Source organism: Haemaphysalis longicornis, unplaced genomic scaffold (assembly GCF_048455015.1).
Source record: "Haemaphysalis longicornis isolate Haplotype H1 unplaced genomic scaffold, Haemaphysalis longicornis Haplotype H1 scaffold_10, whole genome shotgun sequence".
Lineage (NCBI taxonomy): Eukaryota > Metazoa > Arthropoda > Arachnida > Ixodida > Ixodidae > Haemaphysalis > Haemaphysalis longicornis.
In genome coordinates this window covers 97235491-97258145 of record NW_027526204.1, presented here as the reverse complement: position 1 = coordinate 97258145, position 22655 = coordinate 97235491, and the positions used below count along the sequence as shown (strand labels likewise).

The 22655-nt window shown below is 48.4% G+C and overlaps 2 protein-coding genes across 2 annotated transcripts in view; both read right to left on the bottom strand.

The window, feature by feature from the left end:
• Positions 1-10282: 10282 nt before the first annotated feature.
• LOC144157846 (uncharacterized) lies at positions 10283-20728 on the bottom strand. The gene is made up of 6 exons (XM_077688579.1): positions 20517-20728; positions 18960-19056; positions 18163-18486; positions 17011-17110; positions 13262-13379; positions 10283-11043 (listed from the first exon to the last, which is right to left on the bottom strand). Exons 3-6 carry the CDS (start codon positions 18355-18357, stop codon positions 10980-10982), a joined length of 477 nt encoding a protein of 158 aa, XP_077544705.1. The 5' UTR covers positions 18358-18486; positions 18960-19056; positions 20517-20728; the 3' UTR covers positions 10283-10979.
• The window catches only part of LOC144159953 (uncharacterized), a 19873-nt gene continuing 15656 nt past the window's right edge, over positions 18439-22655 (bottom strand). The window contains exons 3-6 of the mRNA XM_077691596.1: positions 22498-22592; positions 20517-20587; positions 18929-19056; positions 18439-18580 (exon numbers count right to left, since the gene is read on the bottom strand). Coding sequence (XP_077547722.1) covers positions 18439-18580; positions 18929-19056; positions 20517-20587; positions 22498-22592 — 436 coding nt within the window. The remainder of the gene's footprint in view (positions 18581-18928; positions 19057-20516; positions 20588-22497; positions 22593-22655) is intronic.

The window sequence follows — 22655 nt, the reverse complement described above, 5'->3', positions numbered from 1 at the left end:
TTTTAGCTCCGCCGTCACGTTACCAAAAAACTCAGCCCAGCCCACCGCACGTGAGCGTGCGCCTCGTGAGAAACGCCCTGTGCCATCCAGGCTTGTGCGTGGACTTGCGCCACGTGAGGAGCTTGCAAAAAATACCAAGAAAAACTCCCACCTCCCCTCGCGGGAACCCCTGTGTAGATGCGACGCATAGGCGGAGCGGCGAAGGGATCGCGTTTTAGAAGCAACAACATTCAGACGACTTCAAACTAACACGTATCCACACCGTACCCTTCTTCATGCCATTTATCCGACAGACTATCCAGCCACCTGCCGCTACTGCCCAGCGCCCGGTACCCTGTACCATCAGGTGTGGCAGTGCCGAAAGACACCGGACCTGCACCCAATCCCCAACCCCTCTATACAACAGTGGACGGCGCGGTTGACCAGCAAGGACCCTACGTTCCAGCTTGACCTGGTGCAAAGGGCCTGCGCAGCCAGCCGCAGCCAGGGGATCCCAGACTAGGGATCCCCTCCACCGGGCGGGTGCCCTAACAACTGCACCTGTTGTTTTAATAAATATTTGTTTCATTCATTCATAGCGCGCATAACGTTGAGGGGACTGCGTAAGCCGGTCCCAGTCGACGACGTTGGCGTACTTGTAAAGCGGCGTGGACCCTAGGTGTTTGAGCCAAGCGCGGATGTTGCTTCGCCGGAGAACGGCACACCGGTTATATGCGCAGCGCGCCCGAAGGAGAGGAAACCGCGGAAGAGAGAGTACTGCACATGCGCTGGCCCCAGCGCGTCTGCCGCGGCTATGACTCAACACAATCCAACACAATCCACTTTAATCCAATCCAATCCAAATCCAAGCCAATCCAAGCCAATCCAAGCCAATCCAAGCCAATCCAATCGAATCCAATCCAATGCCCCTCGCGAGAGAGTGTTCGCATAGGAGAGGGGAGGGGGTGAGCGGCGGAGAGCGCAGCTGGCGCGGCGAGGAGAATGGAAGAGGGGTGGACAACGCCGCCGACGACGACAACGACGACGCCTGAGGGGCAAGGCGAGTGAATCAGATGCTCTGCATCTAAAAAATACCGAGAGTTCGTCAGTGTGCGCCTCCTGTGGAATGCCCTCGTCTGCCATCTCGACCTGCGAGAACCCTCTGCAGCGTTCGTGGTAGTGCGATCTCTTGCGTGCTCTTCTCCTCGCCAGTTCATGGTCATTCCTGCCTTAAGTGGGGAGCACCAACGCCGAGTTCACGATGGCGGTTGCCGCGAGTTCTAGCGCGTACTAACGCGGTCCACTTTGTGAGAGACGTGAAAGTCTGCGGACGGAACGATTCGGGCCTGCCACTAACGGAGAACTTTCAGCGGCAAGTTCGGAAATCCATGGGAGGTGCTGCTACAGCCAGGTCTCTAACAAAGGGTGATGGGACGCCAGCTCTGCTGTCTTTCCAACTTTGCACCACTAGTAGCTAGCTGCGTCATTTTTTTCATTGAGTTTCGAAAATTGCTGAATTTCTTCAGTTGCGAGTGGGACTGCTGTGCTTTACAACATTGAAAGGAATGGATAGAAACAAATTCATGCGTTGAACTATTTTCTCAGGAGAGGTCCCCTTTAGCGGATGGTAAAACTTACTCGGCCTTTTGCGGTGTTCTCAAGCAGACAAAAAGTTGTTGCAGCTAACCAGAATTACCAACGTGCAAGCTCTGTTGGAAGGTCCAAGCGAACAGGGTTCGTCTGTTACGGCCGATTTCAGAGAATTTACGTAAGCTCAGTGCTGCCAATCCCGGAGAAAATTCTAATATTGTATGTTTTCGATCTGTGTAAAAAAGCTGGTCTAACAGAGTTGAAAGCCATCTCGTGATTTCTTTACAAATTGGTTCAAGAGGAATACCTCTTAGCGTTTATAAACCTGAATTCACCGTAAGTTTAAATTAACTGCGTTCGAATGCAAGAGCTTTTTACTATAGTAACGCGGTACAGTGGCGTGTCACCATGCTCTCACGGAGACATGTTCTCGGCAAGGTAAGCAAAATCTTGCTGCATTTGGAATTTTGTCGTGAGGTCTAACAAAGGAACTGTTACGGACTTATTTTATTTTGTTTTGAGGCATGAAAAATTGAGTGGTTTTTTAGCGGACGCGTGAGCTTCCGGTTGTTCGGCAGAGTAGAAACTGCCCGTTTTAAACCTAAATGGTCAAGCAGCTTTTGCAGTGTTGAGGCTTGCGCGGTTCTTGTTTCTATAGGACGCATAGCAAGTTCGTGTGTTGTTCGGGACGCGAGAGATCGAAATTATTTCAGACAGCTCCACAAGTTGATATAAATAATTTATTCAGCGCAGTGTTGTTATGCAATTGCCATAAATAGATAGATGCTTTAAACGATTGTCCCACAAACTCATCTCACCGACTGCTTGCAGGCAGTGGGCACAGGCCAGAATGAACAGACCCTTGGCCTGGTGCGAACACGCTTTTTACGATACAGGCATGAGGGAGGCAAGCTCCAAATATGGGGGAAAAGCGCATGACATTTGGGCGTCTGCGGGTACGCGGAGGGCGTTCATGCACTGCGTAGGTCTCGGCTAGTGAATGCTACGACTACAAGCCGTCCTGGGAGGCTTATCTTGTGCATTTTACAGCCGACAACATGGCAGAAGCGCGGTACGATGATTACTGAGATATTGAGAATGCCCATCCAACAACGCCATTGGTTATGTTTTACAGAACCGAAACCGAAACCGAAACTTGTTTGATTGCTAACCTTGGGCATCGTCCAATCACGGCGCCCCTCCTCCCAACGTCACAGCCTTAGTTGGTGCGGCCGCCGCAAACCGCGCATGGTAGTTTTTCTTCTTTCGCGCTTTGTAAAATAATTACCGATTTGTGAACCGGATAAACGATGAAAAGTGTGCTAATTTGAGCCAGTCTACGCAGTGCAAGCAAAAACGGGAGCTTGACAAATTCACTTCAGTGTCCCTTTAACGTCTCAACGTGTAATGTTGATATTTTTATTCCTGTAAGCTCTATATTATTGCTGGTCTATTGCTGGTTGCCACTTTCGCGGACATATTACTTTGTGAAAAGGAATGGCGAATGACTATAACATTTTATTATTTACAGTACACTTCTGCATTGGCAAAAGTGAAGCTCCGTCTTCGAATTCCACCAACATTCCTGATGAGAACGGAAAGTGAGTAAACAGCCTATATTGCTATTAAAGACGACTTCCTAGGCTTCGGGAATTTGCGAGAATTGCTCAACACATTAGGCGTTTAGAAATTACTCGGCCCTTGTGATGTAGTAAACTGTGCCCCCAAAATTTATTTGGAACCCTGCAAATAAGAAAAACGGAAATATGTAGGCAAAGTTTTAGATGTGTTGCTGCTTCTTCAAAACAGTTTCTTGCAGGAGTCAGTATTCAGTAAGACCACGTTCAAGCTGTGCTACTGGGAATCGATTCAGATTCGTTAAAGCAGCGCTGATTACCGATTCACTCATTGTTAGCGAGACCCCCTAGTACGAGTGTGGTGACGAGTGTCACCTCAACAAAAAAAGTTGTGATCAATTTTTACTACTTGCAGCTTCAGCGCTGTCATTACTGGCAGGCTCGAGTGATTTCAAGCAAAAATCGAAATGTCAAAAGAATTTTCAAGCCCTAACATCTAGCACAAATCTCCGGCTCCGAAACACAAGAGATAAAACATCAAAGCTTTAGATGTGTTGCTGCTTCTTCAAAACAGTTTCTTGCAGGAGTCAGTGTTCAGTAAGACCACGTTCAAGCTGTGCTAGTGGGAATCGATTCAGATTCGTTAGAGCAGCGCTGATTACCGATTCACTCATTGTTAGCGAGACCCCCCATGTGTACGAGTGTGGTGGCGAGTGTCACCTGAGGGGGGTTCAAGCGCTGAGGGGAGTTCAAGCGCAAGCGGAGAGCAACCGAACGGCCGCCAGAGAGCGGCACACCGGTTATATGCGCAGCGCGCCCGAAGGAGAGGAGACCGCGGAAAGAGAGAGTACTGCACAGGCGCAGCACCGCGCGCAGCGCCGCCCACCGGCGGAGTGAGAGCGCGCTGGGCCGCACACCCGCAGATGTTGAGAGAGAGTGTTCGCTCTCACGTACCTGGGCACGCGCCGGCGCCAGTGCGTCTGCCGCGGCTATGACGCAACACAATCCACTTTAATCCAATCCAAATCCAATCCAGGCCAATCAAATCCAATCCAATGCCCCTCGCGAGAGAGGGTTCGCTATCGGAGAGGAGAGGGGGTGAGCGGAGGAGAGTGCGGACGCCGACGACGACGACGGACGCACGCAGGAAGGACAGGGCCGCCAACAAGAGATGCTCTCAGCGTCGCATCTAAAACCTCTCCCGATCAGACGCCGCTTGCCGACAACGGCGCAAAGCCTCCCGCTCCCGCGCAATGCTCGGTGAAAACAGCCCGGCTTCGCCCTCTTCCATGGCCAAGCTCGCACGCACGCGGCAGGTCACGTGGTCAGGCAGCGATCCAGCTGCGGAGAGCGGCGGCGGATAGCGAACGTGATGCGTTGCCAAGGCTACGGCGCAGCTGCGGTCAAATGAAGGTCAAATTCCCCGCGACAGCGAAACGGCTCGACGAGATTAGTAAAGCTTTGGCTTAAAAAGCTTTCCGTGGTCGGAATCAACCCTGGGTCCTTTGCGTTGTGAAGGTGACGTTAATCCGATTTCATCATTTTGATACGGTCGAAGCAGTCAGGATTTACCCAGAGCTACTCAAACTTCTAAATAAATGAAATTTAAATAAATCAATCGGGAACACCCACTTAATTTTACTAAGAGAAAGTTTCGCGTTTCAACCATATTTCTCGTTAGAATAACGGGGTTTGTTTGTTTTTTGTCTTTTTATTTTGTCTGCTGGCTCTTGGGTTCCTGGCGTTTTGAATTCTCGACGCTGAACCTTTGAACCGAGCAATGAATGAAAATTTATTGCTGGGTTGCGGGTCTTTGTAACGTACTAGCAGAAAAGCATTGACGGACTCTGGTACTAGCAATAAATTGTTGCGAATGCGATAGCTGGGAGAGATTGCAGGATATTAACACACTATGGAAAATAAGTGCGCACAAACGTGCGCTGAAAAAGTCATGCAGGACCCTGTCGGAATGTTGTACCACAAAAAACAAACGGCTGCTAGTTACATAAGCACATAAAAACTACCTTCACGTTCCCCCCCCCCCCCTTTTTTTCAGCATTAAGCAATTCTTTTTCAGCATTAAAGGCTTTCCGCGCGACATTCTCGCCCGTGTATTTACGCACCCATCACCGGTTGCTGATTTATGCGCGCACTTGTTAGGGGAGGAAGCAGGGGGAGTGTATGCACAGCTAGTCTTCATGCCGCTACCGATGACATGAGCGTTGTGCTGGCAAAACATTCTGCAAAAAATTCACAAATCCAGCAGCAAACAAGCACCTAATAGAATTCTGAGGGCGTCTAATCGTTTGTTATGAGTAGGGAATTCGAAAGCATTATTGTTCAACTGAACGGCGCTGAGTGCTTCTTTAAGTGCGCAGTTAATCTACAGGCCAATTAAAATCGGTGATTTGACCATCACCTGTGACGCCAGCTGTAATATTTCCTGCCAAACCCACCCGAGCGAATATGTTGCAGCCCTACCGTTTTTTAAGAAAACGGTGGGGTTGATGTGCCAAATAATGACTCTTTGAAGAGCCGGCCGCGTGTACACATTGCCAACGTTTTCTGAGTCGAAGTTCACAACGTATTCAGTTGGATCACCCTCAGTAGGTTTCAGTTGCAGTGTCGAACTTGTGTGCTTGATTTGTGGTCAACGGGCATTCCGGGGCCCTGAATTTGATTTCCACTCGTATTCAAATTCACTCACTTAGGGCTAAACCAAATTCCTTTAATTTGGCTTTGTTTGCAAATTCGACCATGCTGGGAGCTGTTTGCTGCAACCGACAATAAACGCTGGCAGTTGCGCTGAATAAGTCATTTTTTCCGCATTGCTTCCTAAACCAGCTGCATTTTTTTCAAATCCACGACATTCAGGATAGCTATTACTTCCGCACTTAATGTACTTGCGTTTCAGCGCTACACATGTGGACGTCCGTCAAGCAAACTTCTACGTCGGTTATCTGCACGGTGCCGTGTTGTAGTATATGCAGCTTTTCATAGTCAACAAACACGACAGTCACCACGTCAATGCTTTATCATAGCAGCCACATTGACTCGTCGCAAGGTAAGGCATATTCAAATGGCGGTGAGAAATAAGATGACAGTGTTATCTTGTTCGGAGCCAAAATGCGTGGGACAAGAAGAGGGCGAATGAGGGACACTCCCGTCCCTTACCATAATCCCAATTATGGTCCTAACCATATTAATCCTAACCGTAACACCACTATCTAGGGTGATTATATAGCTTTACTCATCTCTCGTCAGAGTTTAAAAGCTGAAACTACGGCAAATTTAAACTACGGTGGTGCGACAGTAATAAATTAGTTGCAAACATTATACAAACAAAATTCCTAGTTTTCTTTCTCTAACCGAAAAGAATCTGATAGAAGACTTGAAATTCTTCAAGGGAAATATAGCACTCAGTAAGGTTGAGAAATCAAAACATTTAAGAGTAACCTTTATTAAATCAGTAAACTGAGCACATCACATCGAAGAACTTAGCAAAAGAAATGTCACTTGAGTGCTCCACATAATTTCAGTGCACAAACACTTTGACAGTAAAGCATGATGTATTGTACCCTTCCGTAGTTTTTACTGTCACCTCACTTACGGTATACAGTCTTGGGGATTTACGTACGGTTCACGGAGTTCCATTTTTGCCAAACCCTTAAAAACTGCGCGGGCCGCAGGTGATCTGTGCGATGGCCGGCGTCACCTGACAACTTGTTCCCAGATTTCGGCGGCGCTCCCAATTTATAGTCAGACCAGTCGGAGGAGGAGCTTCGAGTCCGATGACGACGCTCTGAGGCGACCACCTGGACATAGTTCGAGTGCCCAACTTGGGCACCCCCAAACGGACAGCCAGTTTTCAGAGCGCTGCAGAGTCTACAAAGTGACCACCCGAATACACGAGAAAAATGTGACTTTCGTCTCTTTTTATTCCCAATTTTCTCACTTGCCCACCCGTTACCAGAGGCTCAGTAAACACCGAATCAGCATGCTAGTTTGTAACTAACATTCCCAGTCCATTCCAGTTACAGACAGACTGACAGGTCATCGGATGGAAGGACAGATGGATGGACAGCGGTTGTGTCGACGGATGGGCCGAACTGCTCTCATTAACGAAGCCTAGGAAGACTGCCATTGTATTGTTTGTTATAACAGCTGGTGTAGCCATCCAAGCAGCAACCAACAAAATCACACTCCTCCACGGGGAATAGTTCCGCGTGCTCGACCGACGTGCCACTGGCGGTCCTCATTGCGTTGACTCGTTTTAAATGCAGAGCATTTCAGTAACTCACGATGTCACCCGCGTTGACGTCCGTAGTCCACCCCTCCCTAAATATATAAAAAAAAATACTATCCGGCGCCCGGTTTCGATCCCTCGACCCTGCGGGCGGAACGTAATGTACATGGTACTCTACCCACTGCGCCACAAAGCCGACACAGAATGGGACGCTCCGAACGCGCCTTATATTGTTGACTCATTCAAATTACTGCTGACGAGCGCTCTCTCGTCAGCAGTTGCCACAAGTGCAACAACATTAACGTAACACAAACTACTTAAACGTCGTGCGCCCCCGGAAATGCTCTGCATTTGATTGTGCACCTCGTGAGGGGGATGTTTTACTGCGTCTTTCTCGGTCGCGGGACCCGTGGCGCCATCTGGCGGAGGCGCGGCACAACTCGTAGCACTTTCTTTGAAAAAGCGCCTCGAAAGCGCGGCAAATATGAAATAGGGATGACGCGCTTTTTTGTTCTTTGGCGGGGCAGGAGCTGCGATTTTAGGGGCTGGAGCAAGGAGTCGAAGGCAGACATCAATGCGAGAGGTTGGCAGGCATTGGGGGCCAATAGCTGCGATGTGGCCGGATAGTTGTTATAATACGTTTGGAGGTTTGCAACTCATTCAACAGCAGGGACTGAGGGTGTCGGGAGGGCATCAACTAGTGTCCGGACACTAGTTGATGTGTTCGGACACTCGGTTGCAAGGACTGTGTCGTGGTTGTCTGTGCGCTTTTCTTCGTTTTTATTTCACTTAAAATAGCTTCCCGTTGCACTGAGTTTCCTCTTGTCAACCAAAAACACACGTTTCCCGGGTGGAAAAGAAACTTCTCCTGCCTCTTCCAGAGTTTCCCTCAACAAGCACAAACAGCCAAGTTGCCTCTGCTTGGCGTGCTATGTGTGATAGCAAATTGCACCAAGCCGGTTTCGCGACAGCATGGTCGAGAAAACTTGTGTGACAGAATGAAAAAGGAAACGAAATGTACTGAGCGAATCTATGAATCTACCTTACGATGTAAGACAGGATAGTGGTTGCCTCTTCGTCGGGCAGAGTTCTGAATGGAGCCGAGGCATTCACTATCAATTCCCTCAAAGCGCCGCAACAAGCTTCCAAATTGGGGCGGGATCGCCACAGCTCTATTTGAAACTGACGCGAGTTGTAAACTCAAGGGCTGTGCCTTTAAAGATAATCTTTCTTTGCTACTTAACTGGGAAAATGTTACTTTTTCTGTCACTCCGCCTGTCTGTGCATGTCTGTGTGTATTTCGATTCATTTGCCCGTAGCAAAATGTAGCAATAACGACATTCCTAGCTCCAAAAATCGTAAAAACATCGAACCATTCCTTTCATTTTATACAACCCAAATTCCACACCATACACGCCCTCCAAGGGAACCTAAATCTACGAAAAATACATGTGTATGGTCATCGCACTGTTAATCTTGGAATCCAAACTATGGAATAATACACTGCTCGCAATAAAACAAATAGCTCTCATTGGTCCCGTATGTTTGAGCAGTATACTTCATGTTTAAAATGCACAATGTACTTCTGTCGGGCGCATTGTACATATTTCATTCTTGTAATAATTTTGTTTGGGTTGTTTATTGTGAATGTTGCCGTGAAGCTTTTCTGTTATTCTGTTTCGTTTTCAGCATCTGGCCGCAACAGGTTGTGTTATCTGCACTGGAAGCAAAGTGCATGTTTCCTCCCCTTTCTTTTGTACACCTCCGAGGCTATCCTATTTGATAGCAAGAATATCGCTGTGGTGTCACACAAGTCACCCTTACCCCCCCCCCCTTCCTCTAACCCCGCCATTGAACGCATTTCCTCCCTTCGAGACAAAATCCTGGCGACGCCCATGCTCCAGACTGAGGCAAAATGAATCTGTCTTGTTCAGGAGATTGTAATAAGTTGTCAACCTTAATTTGTTCCAACTGGACTCTTGTGTACAGTTACACCTGTTAATTCCGAGCGGAGTTGTGAATGTCTCACAATTCCAAACGATACCCAGAATTCCACAGCAGCAGCACGGTTCACTAAAACAGCAATGACTTTGAACCACGAGGATCTTTACTTCAGCCGGCATCAAGAATAACTTTGTCGCAGCTTTTACATTATTACAGTGAAAGCTCATTAATTCAGATCTCTAGATAAAAAAAGTAAAAATTAATTGAGTGTCAAATTATAGAATGAATGACAAAAGCACATTTACAATTCAATGCATACCTTTACCTTGCGAAGAAGTTGGTCATGCAAGGTGAACTTCGGAGGCGTTGGTTCGAACTAAGCGGTGCGTGTGGCAATTTGCGCCGATATAATGAAGGCCTGCCGCCGTAGAGAAATTTTTTTGAAGAGAGGGAGTAGAAACTTTGAAATACCGGAGCTTCCGAATAAACGAGGGCCAAATTAGAGGTTTAAACACGAAGCCACCACTACCGAGCTATTCCAGCTGCACGAGAAAGATACCGCGACACAAAGAGCCCTATATCTGTACTATTACTCAGTTTCATTCAGCTATTTAGCTCTGAAGTATGCCAAACAGCAAATTGTGTATTGTTTCGAATTCCACCTATTTCAACAACACCCACAGTAAATCGCATTTCGTCTCTTGCTCTCGATTGTCAGCTTCATTGACAACCACGTCCCGAAGTCCCAAAAATACGCAAGACTCAGCCAACAGCACAAGTTTACAAATTTTGCACTCTGCCGCATTTCTTTCTGGATGGACATTGTATGAAATTGGCAAGTTGGCAACGTCAACAAAACTTGGTCACAAAAACTGGCACAAACTGCCCACCAGTATCTGAAGGCAGACAAAGGAGAAATGAGAAAAGGGAACACAGTGCTGTGTGTGCAATAGGTTTATTTACAACCCCACAATTAAAATCATTAGGGAGCAGGCAAAAACCTGCCCAAACGTTGCCTCCTTTAAACTAAAAACAGCTGCAACAAACCTAAAAATCCATTGCAGGTCAGTACTAAAAAGAAAACCAGAATATATGGCACAAGCCATGTAGAAAATGCAGGATCAAAAGACATCTACAAGCCCGGGCACATTCTAGAGTCTTGATTGTACTGAAGCAGTACTTTGTCGAAATAAAGATATCTAGAACTGGCCATGTTGACAACACCCTTGGCAATGTATTAACTCTATGCCCACAAGTAACACATCACTCCATTTGTAAAAATGTCCTTATATCACAGCGCATCTAGATGCATAACACATGGAGTTGGTGATAGATGCATAGGGAACAGTGAACAATTTCCACACCATTTTTTAACAATTTGGCCCACTTAGGGCAGCACATGCAGAAGAAGCAGATCTTAGCTCACTGCACAACAAATAGGTATAAAAAACATCGCCTAAAAAACACAAAGGCATGTACGCAAATGAGTAGAAAACATTTGAGCTGTAGTATTTACAACACGTCATTTTGAAGGTGGCCACTAAAAGGTTAAAAGCACTGTTACAACACAGTGTGGTGCAGTTAAAAAAAGGTATGTGAAGAATAAAAAATAGCCTTTAATGGCTGACGTCTGCGGGCAGCCCTCACTGCCGACGGATAGGGGTGAGTTCCGGGCAGCCAGCGTTTTCCAGTGGAGGGAGGTCCCCCCTGCATAAAATGAATGAGCACCAAGTTTGAGTTACATTTTCTTCAACAGGCACAACACTTTAGTGGCAGGTTGCTGCAGCATTGCATTTATCGACATCTGAAAAATCGCACCTAAGACATGCCGAAGAAAGCAATAAAATACCGATTACTTTCCCGCCTTTAAGCGTGCAACGTACAGGTTGCCTTCAAACTATTCGGCTCATTAACGTTCACTACTCCGGGACACAAAGGTGTCATTTCTCTCATTACCTTTTTTGACTATTGGTCCACAGCTGCGACGACACTCATTGTGTCACCAGGTAATTTCAGGCTGTAAACCTGCTTTCAGTAGTTAAAGCGTTACACGCGAGTTGCCTAATACAAAGTAGCCCCGAATAAATGTTCTCTTGGATTGCGCTATCGCAAAGCAATTCCGCAGAAAAACGTGCTTCATTGGCAGCTTTGCTTGATTTACGAAATCACCTTGAACTGAATACCAGAGCTTTATTGCTTTATTCTACAAGGAGCCACACAGACCGCATACCCCATGACATAATACCTGCCGAAGCCTGCATAGAAATTTAAATTTAAAAACTGGAAGGACATATATTCAGTCGAACTGATTGATTGGGCAGGTTTAACGCGCCAACGCAACACAGGCGATGAGGCGCGCCGCACTGGAGGGCTCCGGATTAATTTTGACCACCTGGTGATCTTTAACGTGCGCCGAAATCTCATGCACGCAGACGGCCGTTTTTGCTTTTCGCCTTTAGCAGAAAAGCGGCCGCCGCGGCCGGGAATCAAACCCGTCACCTCGTGCTCAGAAGCGCAACGCCTTAGCCACTGAGCAACCGCGGTGGGTATATTCAGGTGAACTAAGCACACACATGCACGTCAACTGTGTACCCTGCACATAACGTCCAACAACATTTCTACAGTCACCCTCGACTTGAGCCTTTGTTTCACCCCACACTAGAGGGAAAGGGGGTAAGAGACAAGAGAGCTTCTGCATTACCCGAATGCCCCCTCACATGCAATAAGGGTGTCGAAATGAAAAACTAAAAAAAAAAAGGCCAAACAGAAAACAAAACTTGTATTATTTTGTCCGGAAGCAAAACCGAAAAATATGGTCGCCACCCCGCCCTGCGAAAGTGGATGTCTAGCGAAGGGTTTGTAAACCACTACACATGCTGACGGGGTAGGGTATGAAATATTCCTCCTCTCTGTAGGCTTGTCGCTCGGCTGCTCGGGCGGCAAATGTTGGGTCCCGCCTGGCCTGACGCATGCTTTCGCCCTCGACTGGTGTCAACCCTTTTTCAGAGAGCAGCTGCAAAACTCATCTGTACCAGTAACGCATGGGGGAAAAGGGGTTCATAGGCACCTTATCTGTAATGCAGTTTCAGTGCTTGTTTTGAGTTTTTTTGCAGGAATACTGAGCTCTAATGCCTGATTAGCCGCCCGGCGCATGCGCTCGGCATCTTTTGCGAGAACTGCTTGGTCCTGCTCTGTTTAAGGCACAAAATTTTCTGACCAATGTGAGGCTAACAGCTTGGCTGTAGAACAATCTCTCGGTTTTAGGTTCGAGTAGGGAAGGATTCATTTCAATTTCCATGCAGCGATGTGGGAGATTACCGCCAATTCATGGGCATAGCAGTATAGCGTGAATCTATTTAGTAAAGGTGTGGCCACTGGCCTAAGAAAGCAGACAGCGGTTTGGTAGGTGGTGCAGGGTTCCTCTAGGACCTACATTTTTTGGGCTATGCCTGCCGAGTTCACCGGTGCCCTTTCTCCTTTGCCAGGCGTGCTGCCTGGTTCCTTACTCTCTCCGTCTGTCACAATGGACAGTTCTGAGCTCCCCGCGTGATCGCCGCACAGACTTAACATCCCTGCTTAACACCAAACCCTTAACACTCAACACCAAACACCCAATGCTTTTTTTCACACTTCTGATTACATGATGAAGGTGTGTTGCTACACGGGCAAGATTTCCACTCTACATATGATGGGACAAGGTGCGATTGAAGTGACTTGTGTGATGGACAAGGCACATACCAGTCTTTACAAGTGGGGCTATACAGGCCCATAGGAAACGGTGCACTGTGACCTATTTCCACCTATTCCGTGCAGCCAAAGCTATGCAGGGGCTCATAGCTCTTGCTAGATACCCTGTCTATCATACCTTTAATAACTACAGCTACAACCGACCCCACACACACAGCCCCACTAAACCAGCACCCACCGAACGGGCGTCGATGACAGCCGGGCTGAAGGCGATTCGGGCACGGGAGCAAGCAGTGCCGCCCTTGTGGATGCAGAGGAGCCTGGCATGGTCGGCAGCCGCGAGAAGCCACCGCCCACTGGGGGAGAGAAGGGAGAGGAGATTGATTAATTGTAGGGGCTTAACACGCTGACACTACGCGGACGATGAGGCGCACCACATTGGAGGGCTCAAGACTAAATTTTACCACCTGGGCACCTTTAATACCCGTGTCACACGGGCACTTTCAATCACGATTGAATCGATCCGGATCAAGCTCAATCCGGATCGGGTGCTGCCACACGGCAGTTTCAATCGCGAACAAGCTCAATCCTGCTCGAACTCAATCCTGGTTTCTCAAGCACACTCGAGGCTTCCAAGCGCGATCGAACAAAAGCGGCGATACTTTCGTCCCCACTCAGTAATGGCACAGAAGGTGACAACTTCAACTTGTGCCACAAATTGTGTCAAATAACTTGACCCATATAAGCGTGAGGTAACATTTACGTAGTTACGTATACCTACGACCGCTGGAAGTTACCAGACGCCGGCCGCAAGTACATTGTTGGCGCCATCTGGCGTACACGAATGCAACCGGTGCAACTTCTCGATCGCGATTGAAACGTGCCGTGTAGCAGCGGCAGTGCGTCGAGCGCGCTCAAAAACTCGATCGCAATTCACTCCAATCGCGATTGAAAGTGCCCGTGTGACAGGGGTGTATAACATGTGCTAAAATCTCAAACACCCAGCATTTTTGCTTTTCGCCTGCATTAGAAAAGCGGCCTCCGTCGCCGGGAATCGGACCCGCGTCCTTGGGCTCAGCAGCGCGGCAACATAGCCGCTGAGCCACCGCGGCGCGGGAGAGGAGAAGACTCCTTGAGAACCACGCTCACTGCTTTAACGGCCGTCTCAAACTTTACGACTTGCGACCCAAAGTAAGGCGTGCACTAAACAGAGGCGTCAAGATTGAATCGAATTCAAAGCAAATGGCGATCCATTGGGATAGCTGCGAATCCAAAAAACAGCAAACAGTGGCCAAACCTCAGAGGTTAGTTTATGTACAGTGGAATGTCATTGAATACAAATGTAGTAAATTGCACACTTTAATAAAATGGGGAGGCCTGTATTCATACTTGCTTTATTTGTATAGCATGCATTCTGCAGTATTAATCGGAAGGGAGAAAAAAAAAGATGACTTGCTCATCCTTACGCAAGGCCTCCTTTGCAGATACAAAGTAGTAAACTAAAAGAAATGTGCGCTACACTGCTTAAAACTTAACTTTTGGTTCAAAGAAGAGATCGACGTGCGCATTTCGTCGTCCACTATTCGCAATTTTTCACCACCGCGGTAAGACCGTCCCCTGAACCCAAAGAAATCACCTTTGGGGGAGGGAGAGGGTTTCAAAAGCAGCATACAGCCTTACATGGGAGGTTGTAAGGGATGTTGTAAGAATGTGGTGGAGTGCATTCGGCAGGCATTCTCAGATAATGAATGGCAGCCTACCATTGTTTCTGAAGAAGGAAGTGTATGACAGCTGTATTTTACCAGCACTCACCTATGGGGCAGAAACTTGGAGGCTCACTAAGAGGGTTCAACTTAAATTGAGGATGACTCAGGGTTGGTTCGTACAGAAGGCCCCACTGCGACGGAAATGGCATAAGTAGCAATTACGTTCAGCTCTGTGCCATGAATTCAGGGGGGGGAAATAGGAGTGAAAGGCAGCGGGAGGCCAAGAAAAACTTTGCACTGCACAAAAGAAAAACATGAACAAAGCACCTGGAACAAGCGCTAAAGATAAACCAGTTCTTCACTGCATATCAGATGGCACAACACAAGTGCCATATGATGTGCCCTAAAGAAGTAGAAGATTCTCGTGTTGTGCAACCTGGCGTGCAGCATCAATGCCTAGCACTTTGCGTGCGTTGTCCTTTCACTCCATTCTCCTCGTTCGGTAAGAAAATGTCTTGTTGCCATAACTACAGAGAAAGCTCGTCAAACTCAAAGGGGAGACCATACATTATCTGAATTAAGCAAATTTTGACTGAGTGGGCAGGCGTTATGAGTGGCCAACTCATTCGCACTCATCCTTAGATCGCAGCTGATTGCAGGCCTCACAGTACAAAAACCTGTAATGGCTCACGCCAGAACATTGGCTGTTACAGCAAAGACTTGGTACAGCATGCAAAAACCCACCACGTGCACCGGAGCAGTGGCCTGCACTGGCTCCACCAGTCAAGCGCAGTTTTCCCCTTCTGCGCTCCTGCTTGCGCTGATCTCTCGTTTCGCATCCAGTAAATTTGGTTTTGTTTTGCAACGCACTGCACTCACTATGGGCCAACTTCTATGTCCAAGGAGCTCTGCAAGCCAGGGGCTGCTAGTACGTACCAATTACCCATTGCGAACACCGACAAATCATCGAGAGTTCAAAGGAAGTCCGCATTGATGGATTTCAAATTAAAGTGGAATCGCAATGATACGATTCTGGGTGAAACTAATTTCAGGATGACACGAATTTCTAAGAAGTTGTGTGAAAATTGCATTGTTTGCAATGGGCAAAATTTCACAAAATTTCAGCTGTTACAGACGGACCTGCGCGGCTCTATGGATGATACGAATTAGCCGGCGAGGCGCCCGACTGCGGAGCGAGCAAGCGACGGCGACGTACGGGCTCTCTCCGGTCTGTCACTCTTTCTGCAGAAACGGCCGGGCTGTTTTCTGCTCGTGAAAACGCCGCGCGGAATCACACGCACACTGCGCACAGCCGGCAGCGGCAACATGGCAGCGGCTTCGGCTGCAAAAAGGTGCGAGACACTCGAGCGACCGCTTCTAAGTACTCTTTAAAAATGCCGCTCAAGGCACACACGAAGTTGCTTGTCTGGTAAAGGAGCTGATAATGTGGGCGAAAACAGTACTATAAAATATCGGCCCCGCTAGCGAAAGCGCCCATGAAATCTCTGCCGAGGTGGTAAGACTAAACATATCCGGCGGAGCCAGCCGGCTAGTTTCTAGGGACCATAAACTGGCTGTCTCGAGCGCTTCGGAACTGCTGCCATGAGGCACACGCCTCACCATTTGCACAAGTCGTCAAGCTCCTCCCACTGACGCGCGCGTCTCGCGTCATTTGCTGCCACGGGCATGAAAAGATGGCGTGGGACCCGCCATTGCACTCGAAGCATGTGCAAAAATGCGCCATGCGGTTCACGCTGGTTCACGCCTTGACTGTTGCGGTGTGTAGTGAGCTTGGGCACCGTGAGTGAGGAGACGAGTGCAAAGTTTAATGCAGTCCAGAAAGGACTGCTCGTAGACATGGAGGTTAAAAAAGGCATAAAAACATGGATTTCTTCACGCCAAAGTGGGAAAATAAATAAACAAAAACATTTTAGTGCTCAATTTTTGTGTTCGTGTTGGTTCATACGAACTTCGGATACTAATATTTTTCGTGGTCCCACAAGATTGATATCATTGAGATTCTACTGTAATGAGCTTCCACTATACCAACTAGCCCACACTGCCGCTAACATACGCCACAGTACCAACTAGCCCACACTGATGCTAACATACGCCACAGTACCAACTAGCCCACACTGACGCCACAGAACTAGCCCACGCTGACTAGCACACAATGAGCTTCCACTATGCCAACCAGCCGACTGATGCTCCCATACGACACAGTACCAACTAGCCCACACTGATGCCACAGAACCCCTAGCCCACACTGACGCTCGCATACCTGGCATGCTCTGCCTTGCCGCAGGAGAGACTGCCACTGTAGCGGCTGCACTGCCTGGTCCCCGGAGGGCGGGAACCTTGGGCCGTACCGATGGTGGCTCCTGCAAAAAAGAAAAGGAGGGAAATCGTTGATTGATTGATTGATTGATTGTGGGGTTTAACGCGCCGACGCAACGCAGGCGATGAGGCGCGCCGTAGTGAAGGGCTCCGGATTAATTTTGACCACCTGGGGATCTTTAACGTGCGCCGAAATCTCGTACACATGGGCGTTTTTGCTTTTCGCCTCCATCAGAAAAGCGGCCGCCACGGCCGGGAATCGAACCCGCGACCTAAAAGAAGGGAAATCGGAAAATGGCCACTCTCAAGTCGCATGTGGATCATTTCACATTACTGAAATTTTATACATACCTCAGTAAACAACAACCACAATGACAACAAAAAAAACTCCAAGGAGATTAGGAAGCCAAATTGCAAGATCTGTTCATAGAGCACTTGGGATGGTCAGTGAGTTGTGCACATTATGTAAGCAAGTGCCTGAGGATAGCTTGTAAATTTCACTGCTCTAGGTGCACAGACAAGAGCATGTGCATTTAATGACCAGCAGGTCAAGGTTATGCATCAAAAATTATCCCATCTTTCACTACACAATAGTTGTGTTCGCCTATAAGCACGCACATTCACCGTCAGCTTAAATTTTGGATCTTATTTAAGCATCACACAAAGGTCACCAAAGTGGAGACGCGCACCTTGCGTTTCAGAGTGGGCATAACCCAACGCATAACTCTATTCCATGTTTTCTACTTGCAGACACGTGATGGCCAAAAATAAAAAACACTGGCCACTCCTCCCATGCTTTCGGTGCAAGGCATATGAAGCTTCAATCCAACCTTCAGGCCTGCTGGTGAGCCAATGTGATAGAGGAGCTGCCAAACAGTGACAAAAATGACTTGGACAGCATTGGAGAGGGGGTCCATTCCTGAGGCAACACTGCACTTTGCTTTTTACATGTGCGTTCACGAAGCCTCGAACAGCCACCTGACACCGCACTTGCCCAAGGTGAAATATCTGGAGTCAATAACATAAAACAGGTGGGGAAAAATGCCGGGGTTGTGCACAGCAGAGCCCCCTCAGGAAAGTGCCCAGCCCTGCTAACCTGCTTCTTAGTCTGCTGCCGGGGAGCCACCTTGGGCAAAACGGAGGGGGGCGCCATCGGTGCAGCAGGGTCCATGGCAAACGTTGCTTCTGCAGCCTTGGGGGCACCACCAGGTCGACCCAGGGGCACCCTGGCCTTCACTGGTGCAGACAGCCGCTCCGGAGCCACCTTCGGCACAACGGAGGGGGGCGCCATCGGTGCAGCAGGGTCCACGGCGCAACGTTGCCTCTGCAGCTTTGGGGGCGCCACCAGGTCGACCAAGGGGCACCCTGGCCTTCACTGGTGCAGACGGCCGCTGCGGATGCCGGGAGGCAGCGGGCGGTGCTGCAGAGACGAGCATGCGATAACAGGCGTGTGCTGTTGATGTGGAAGGTCACCATCACCCAGGTACCTCACAATGGACAGCCACAGCTCTGAACTGAAGTGGGCAAGCAAAAAAAATTTCAGCCCAAGTGGCAAGATTTAGTCTTACGTTGAGTAAACTGAAGCCATACGAGAGACAGGTGGGATGTGTGTTGTGGGCAGCCCAAGGATTCTGAAAACAAACTCTGCACTGCAATCGTCTGCAGAAGGGCACATTTGCTTTGCACAGTCGTTGATTATGCTTCCACTGGCACGACCAATTAGTTACACACCTCTCTTGGGCAAGTTCGCTTATCTTTATACGTGTTAAACTTTTTCTTTTTGCACACATGCACCCACTCCCACCACAAAACAGGTCTAATCAAGAGGACAAGCTAAATGCACCACCCACAACTACAACTACCACAACAACACCAGGGGACATAGGCTCTTACGCAAGAGGCTTCTGCGGGTGGCCAAAGTGCTGCTGACTGGCTTGGAAACCGACTTGCGTGGTGCCATCACCACGGTGGAGTTGGCCGCACCAGAGGCCTGCGTGTTTCAGGGGGGGGGGGGGGGGAAAGAGGTTGCATGCTATCCGAGAGGAACAGACTGGGCAGCCGAGCATGGCAATGCAGTACGCACTGGTCTCACTTTTTCTATGGTGCCAACAACAGTGGTGCCCAACTTGGGTATCCCCTTCTTCAAGGTGAACAGTGTGCCAGATACTAACACTTTCACAAGTGCGAAAGCATATGCTTTTTTTTTCAAAACTTCAACTGCCCGATGTTTCAAATTACAGTTTCTATGCCACTAACATCCTAGAGTAAACACCCTCAAGTCTGCACAGTAGGGAGACTTTCCTGGAATGTGAAATTTCTAATACGCAGCTCTGTAATACTCTATTACTCTCTAGCAGGGGTTCTCAAGCATGTTGGTCCCAGGGAACCCAGCCATGGGGAGACCACGCACAGCAAGAAGAGTGGGAATACAAAGCTCGACGAAAAGAACAGTACCCCCCCCTCTCTTCTCTCTCTCTAGAGAGAGAGAGAGAGAGCGCAGTAAGTAAGCAGGACCAGACACATGCTGCTAGGGCCATGTGTGTGAATTCAAGTGACGTCGCATGGCCAATTGTTGTGGGTGTCGTTTAGAGCTTTGCTTTCCAACCACCTTCACAGTGTGGATTGGAGCCAATTTTTTTTGTTTCTCCCTTTCTTGGAGCAAATTACTCCCAGGCGAATTACTACAGATGGACTGGTGAAACACCATGCCTCAACTTCCAGACCCAATCCACTCGTTCTGTCACCTTCACCTGTCACGCCACACACACTAGGCCAACTCTTGTTTTGCCCGTGCAACACGTTCAGTCAACATGGCGGCAACGCGCCCGGCTCCTAAAGTGTCTCTTTACACCAGTGGACATTTCTCTGCTGGATGACAATGCTGGTTTTGTGTACAGTTGGGCGCTTAAAGCTTTCGCCTTTAAAGGGGCCTCGAAGAAAAAAATACAACCTCGCCAAATTTGATAGAACGAATGTTCACCAACTCACTCGGCACCCATTAAAGCCACAGCACTGGAAAAGAAGAAAAAAAAGAAAGAAAAAGGAAACACAAGAAACATTGAAAAACGTGTAAATTTTGTGCTACAGTGACGCAATATGGGCAGCAGCGATGCAGTAGGAGTCAGCCCTAACAGCTATCCATGTGTTAGCTGCCTGTTAGCATTCAATGATATGCTCACACGCAAGTGGAGGCCCTGCTACAACCACCAATTGCACAAAAGGTCCTATGGTGTCCCAGAGACATTCACTGGAAAGTGCCACTGCTTCGCCTGGTTTGCTCCAGTATTTGTTTGAAGTTTGCCATAAAATTCGTACCACTGTCACAGTGCAACGTGGTGGTTTTAACGACCCAAAATTGTACTTTGTCTTCATGAGCCCCTTGAAAAAAAAAATAAATAAATAAAGGCGAGGTTCTAATGTGAGCAAAATGCGCTGCCCAGGCCCACTCACCTTCACGCGTGGCCTCGCACCAGGCTTGGCCGGAGGGGCCGGAAGGGAAAATGTTGCCTCTGCCGCAGCTGCTGCGATGGGCAAGGCTTCGGAAGCGGCAGAGGCCCCTTCGGATGCACCGCAAGTTTGGTTTCGTTAACCGGCAGCCAGATGGTCGCCCAACATGCGAGGGTCGTTCCGGGAGATGAACGACCGTCGGCTGGGGTGCACCGGGGAGTCGTAGGCCGCTGGGAAGGGAACGCGATGTGGAAAGGAGTCAACTAGATTAAAAAAAATGTAGCGCGACTTGGACAACGACAGTAAAGAAGGACGACTAGACAAGCGCTTGTCCCGTCGTCCTTCTTTACTGTCGTTGTCCAAGTCGCGCTACATTTTTTTTAATCATAACGCACCAACTTGCCCAACAGATTTGCTTAATGAAGTCAACTAGAGTTTGATTGATTGATTGATTGTGGGGTTTAACGCGCCGACGCAACACAGGCAATGAGGTGCGCCGCAGTGGAGGGCTCCGGCTTAATTTTGACCACCTGGGGACCTTTAACGTGCGCCGAAATGTCGTACACACGGGCGTCTTTGCTTCTCGCCTCCATCAGAAAAGCGGCCGCCGCGGCTGGGAATCGAACCCGCGACCTCGTGCTCAGCAGTGCAACGCCTTAGCCACTGAGCCACCGCGGCAGGTGAGTCAACTCTAGCTTTTCACAGTTGACTCCTATGCTGACGGCAAAGTTAGGCATAGATCCAATAAGCGAACGCGCGAGCCAGCGGCGCTAGCTCGAGAGCGGGTGCAGGGACGAGGCCAAAGTACGGCGCCGCCAGGGGCGTCCAGAAAAAGACTGCTCTCCTCCTCCCTCGCTTTCTCATAAGTGGCGCAGTCGACCCTTTTTCCAAGAGGTGAAAAGGATGCGGCGCATTGTAGTGCATGCCAGCGGCAACTCACATTGTCGGGGCACACTGCGACTGGATTCAATCGTATCTGATATCGCAGCACTGGAGCATTGCAATAGGCGGTTTATGTTACCATTGAAAGCATACAAAAGGGGACCATGCAATAGTTGTTCATCGCTATATCCGATATACCGTTATAAACGGCATCGTCATAAGCGGGCTCCACCGTAATAGCGAACGTGTATAAAAACAGAAAGCAAGTTCAAGACACATCCACCATTCCGAAAACTTGCACCATGAGCTTGAAGCACTGTGCCAGAGTTTTTTTTAATGATGTTTGTCTGAGTGATGGCAAATAGTTACAAATCAGGTTGTACACGACTTCATTTGTGCACATTTTGGGTGTATTGCAATACCGCTTATAATGTGGACAGGGGTAAGACAGACGAGTCAGATTCGGGAGCAGTTTCTCGAGCAGCAAAATCTTGATTTTGGAGCAAATGATCGACATTTATAATATCACCTTTGAGCCTTAAAAATCAAATTTTCGGCAATTCGAGGGGAAAAGTGCACTTCTTAATGCGTTTTAAACGTACATATGTAATAAGACTGAAACACTTTCAATAAGGTTTTTTTCTTCCAGAGTATCACTCGGCGCAAACTGCACTACCTTTATACAAAGCATTTTTTTTTTCAATTATTAGCCTCTATGCATAGACCGCGCGAGTTCCGTTGAAAATATCGATTTGTAAAACTAATCAATCATAAGGCAATTTTATTACCATGTGAATACCAACATTATTATTTTTGTAATCCCAGACTCGGCTTGACGTACAAGTGTAGAGCTACGGCAAAAGTTGCGCAAAACAAGGTGACAGTCGTCCCACCCCACCAGCCCTCCCATTTCAATCCCCAAGGTGCACGTTCACTACGATCTTAATTTGAGTAACGTTGGTATGTTTAGCCACGTACCTCCCTTTTGGCACTAAATTTTAGATAGAAGAACCATTACTACTAGAGTGCAATAACAGCCCATCCCGCTATAGGCCTCCTGCGCTGCCCAGGGGGCGCTGCACAAGCGGCTTCTGGGCAGTACTTGCCGTTGGGGTTATCACCCATGTGAAGGTTGCCCATAGCTGTGGAGAGTGGAGCGGAGGGCCCGTAAGGTGAATGCTCCGCGTTGTCAGCCGGCTGGCGAGAAAAAAAACAATGTGACAAGTTTGGTACAAAAATACGTCACTGTAATAGCGACAA

Bases quoted from the DNA above. Each gene is read 5' to 3' on its own strand.
- LOC144157846 (XM_077688579.1), bottom strand. From the start codon at position 18,357: ATGGCGCCCCCCTCCGTTGTGCCGAAGGTGGCTCCGGAGCGGCTGTCT. The intron at 17,111-18,162 runs GTTAGCAGGGCT...TCTTTTTTGCAG, and splicing joins GGCAGCAGACTAAGAAGCAG to GAGCCACCATCGGTACGGCC. The intron at 11,044-13,261 runs GTGGGTGCTGGT...CATTTTATGCAG, and splicing joins CTGTCATCGACGCCCGTTCG to GGGGGACCTCCCTCCACTGG.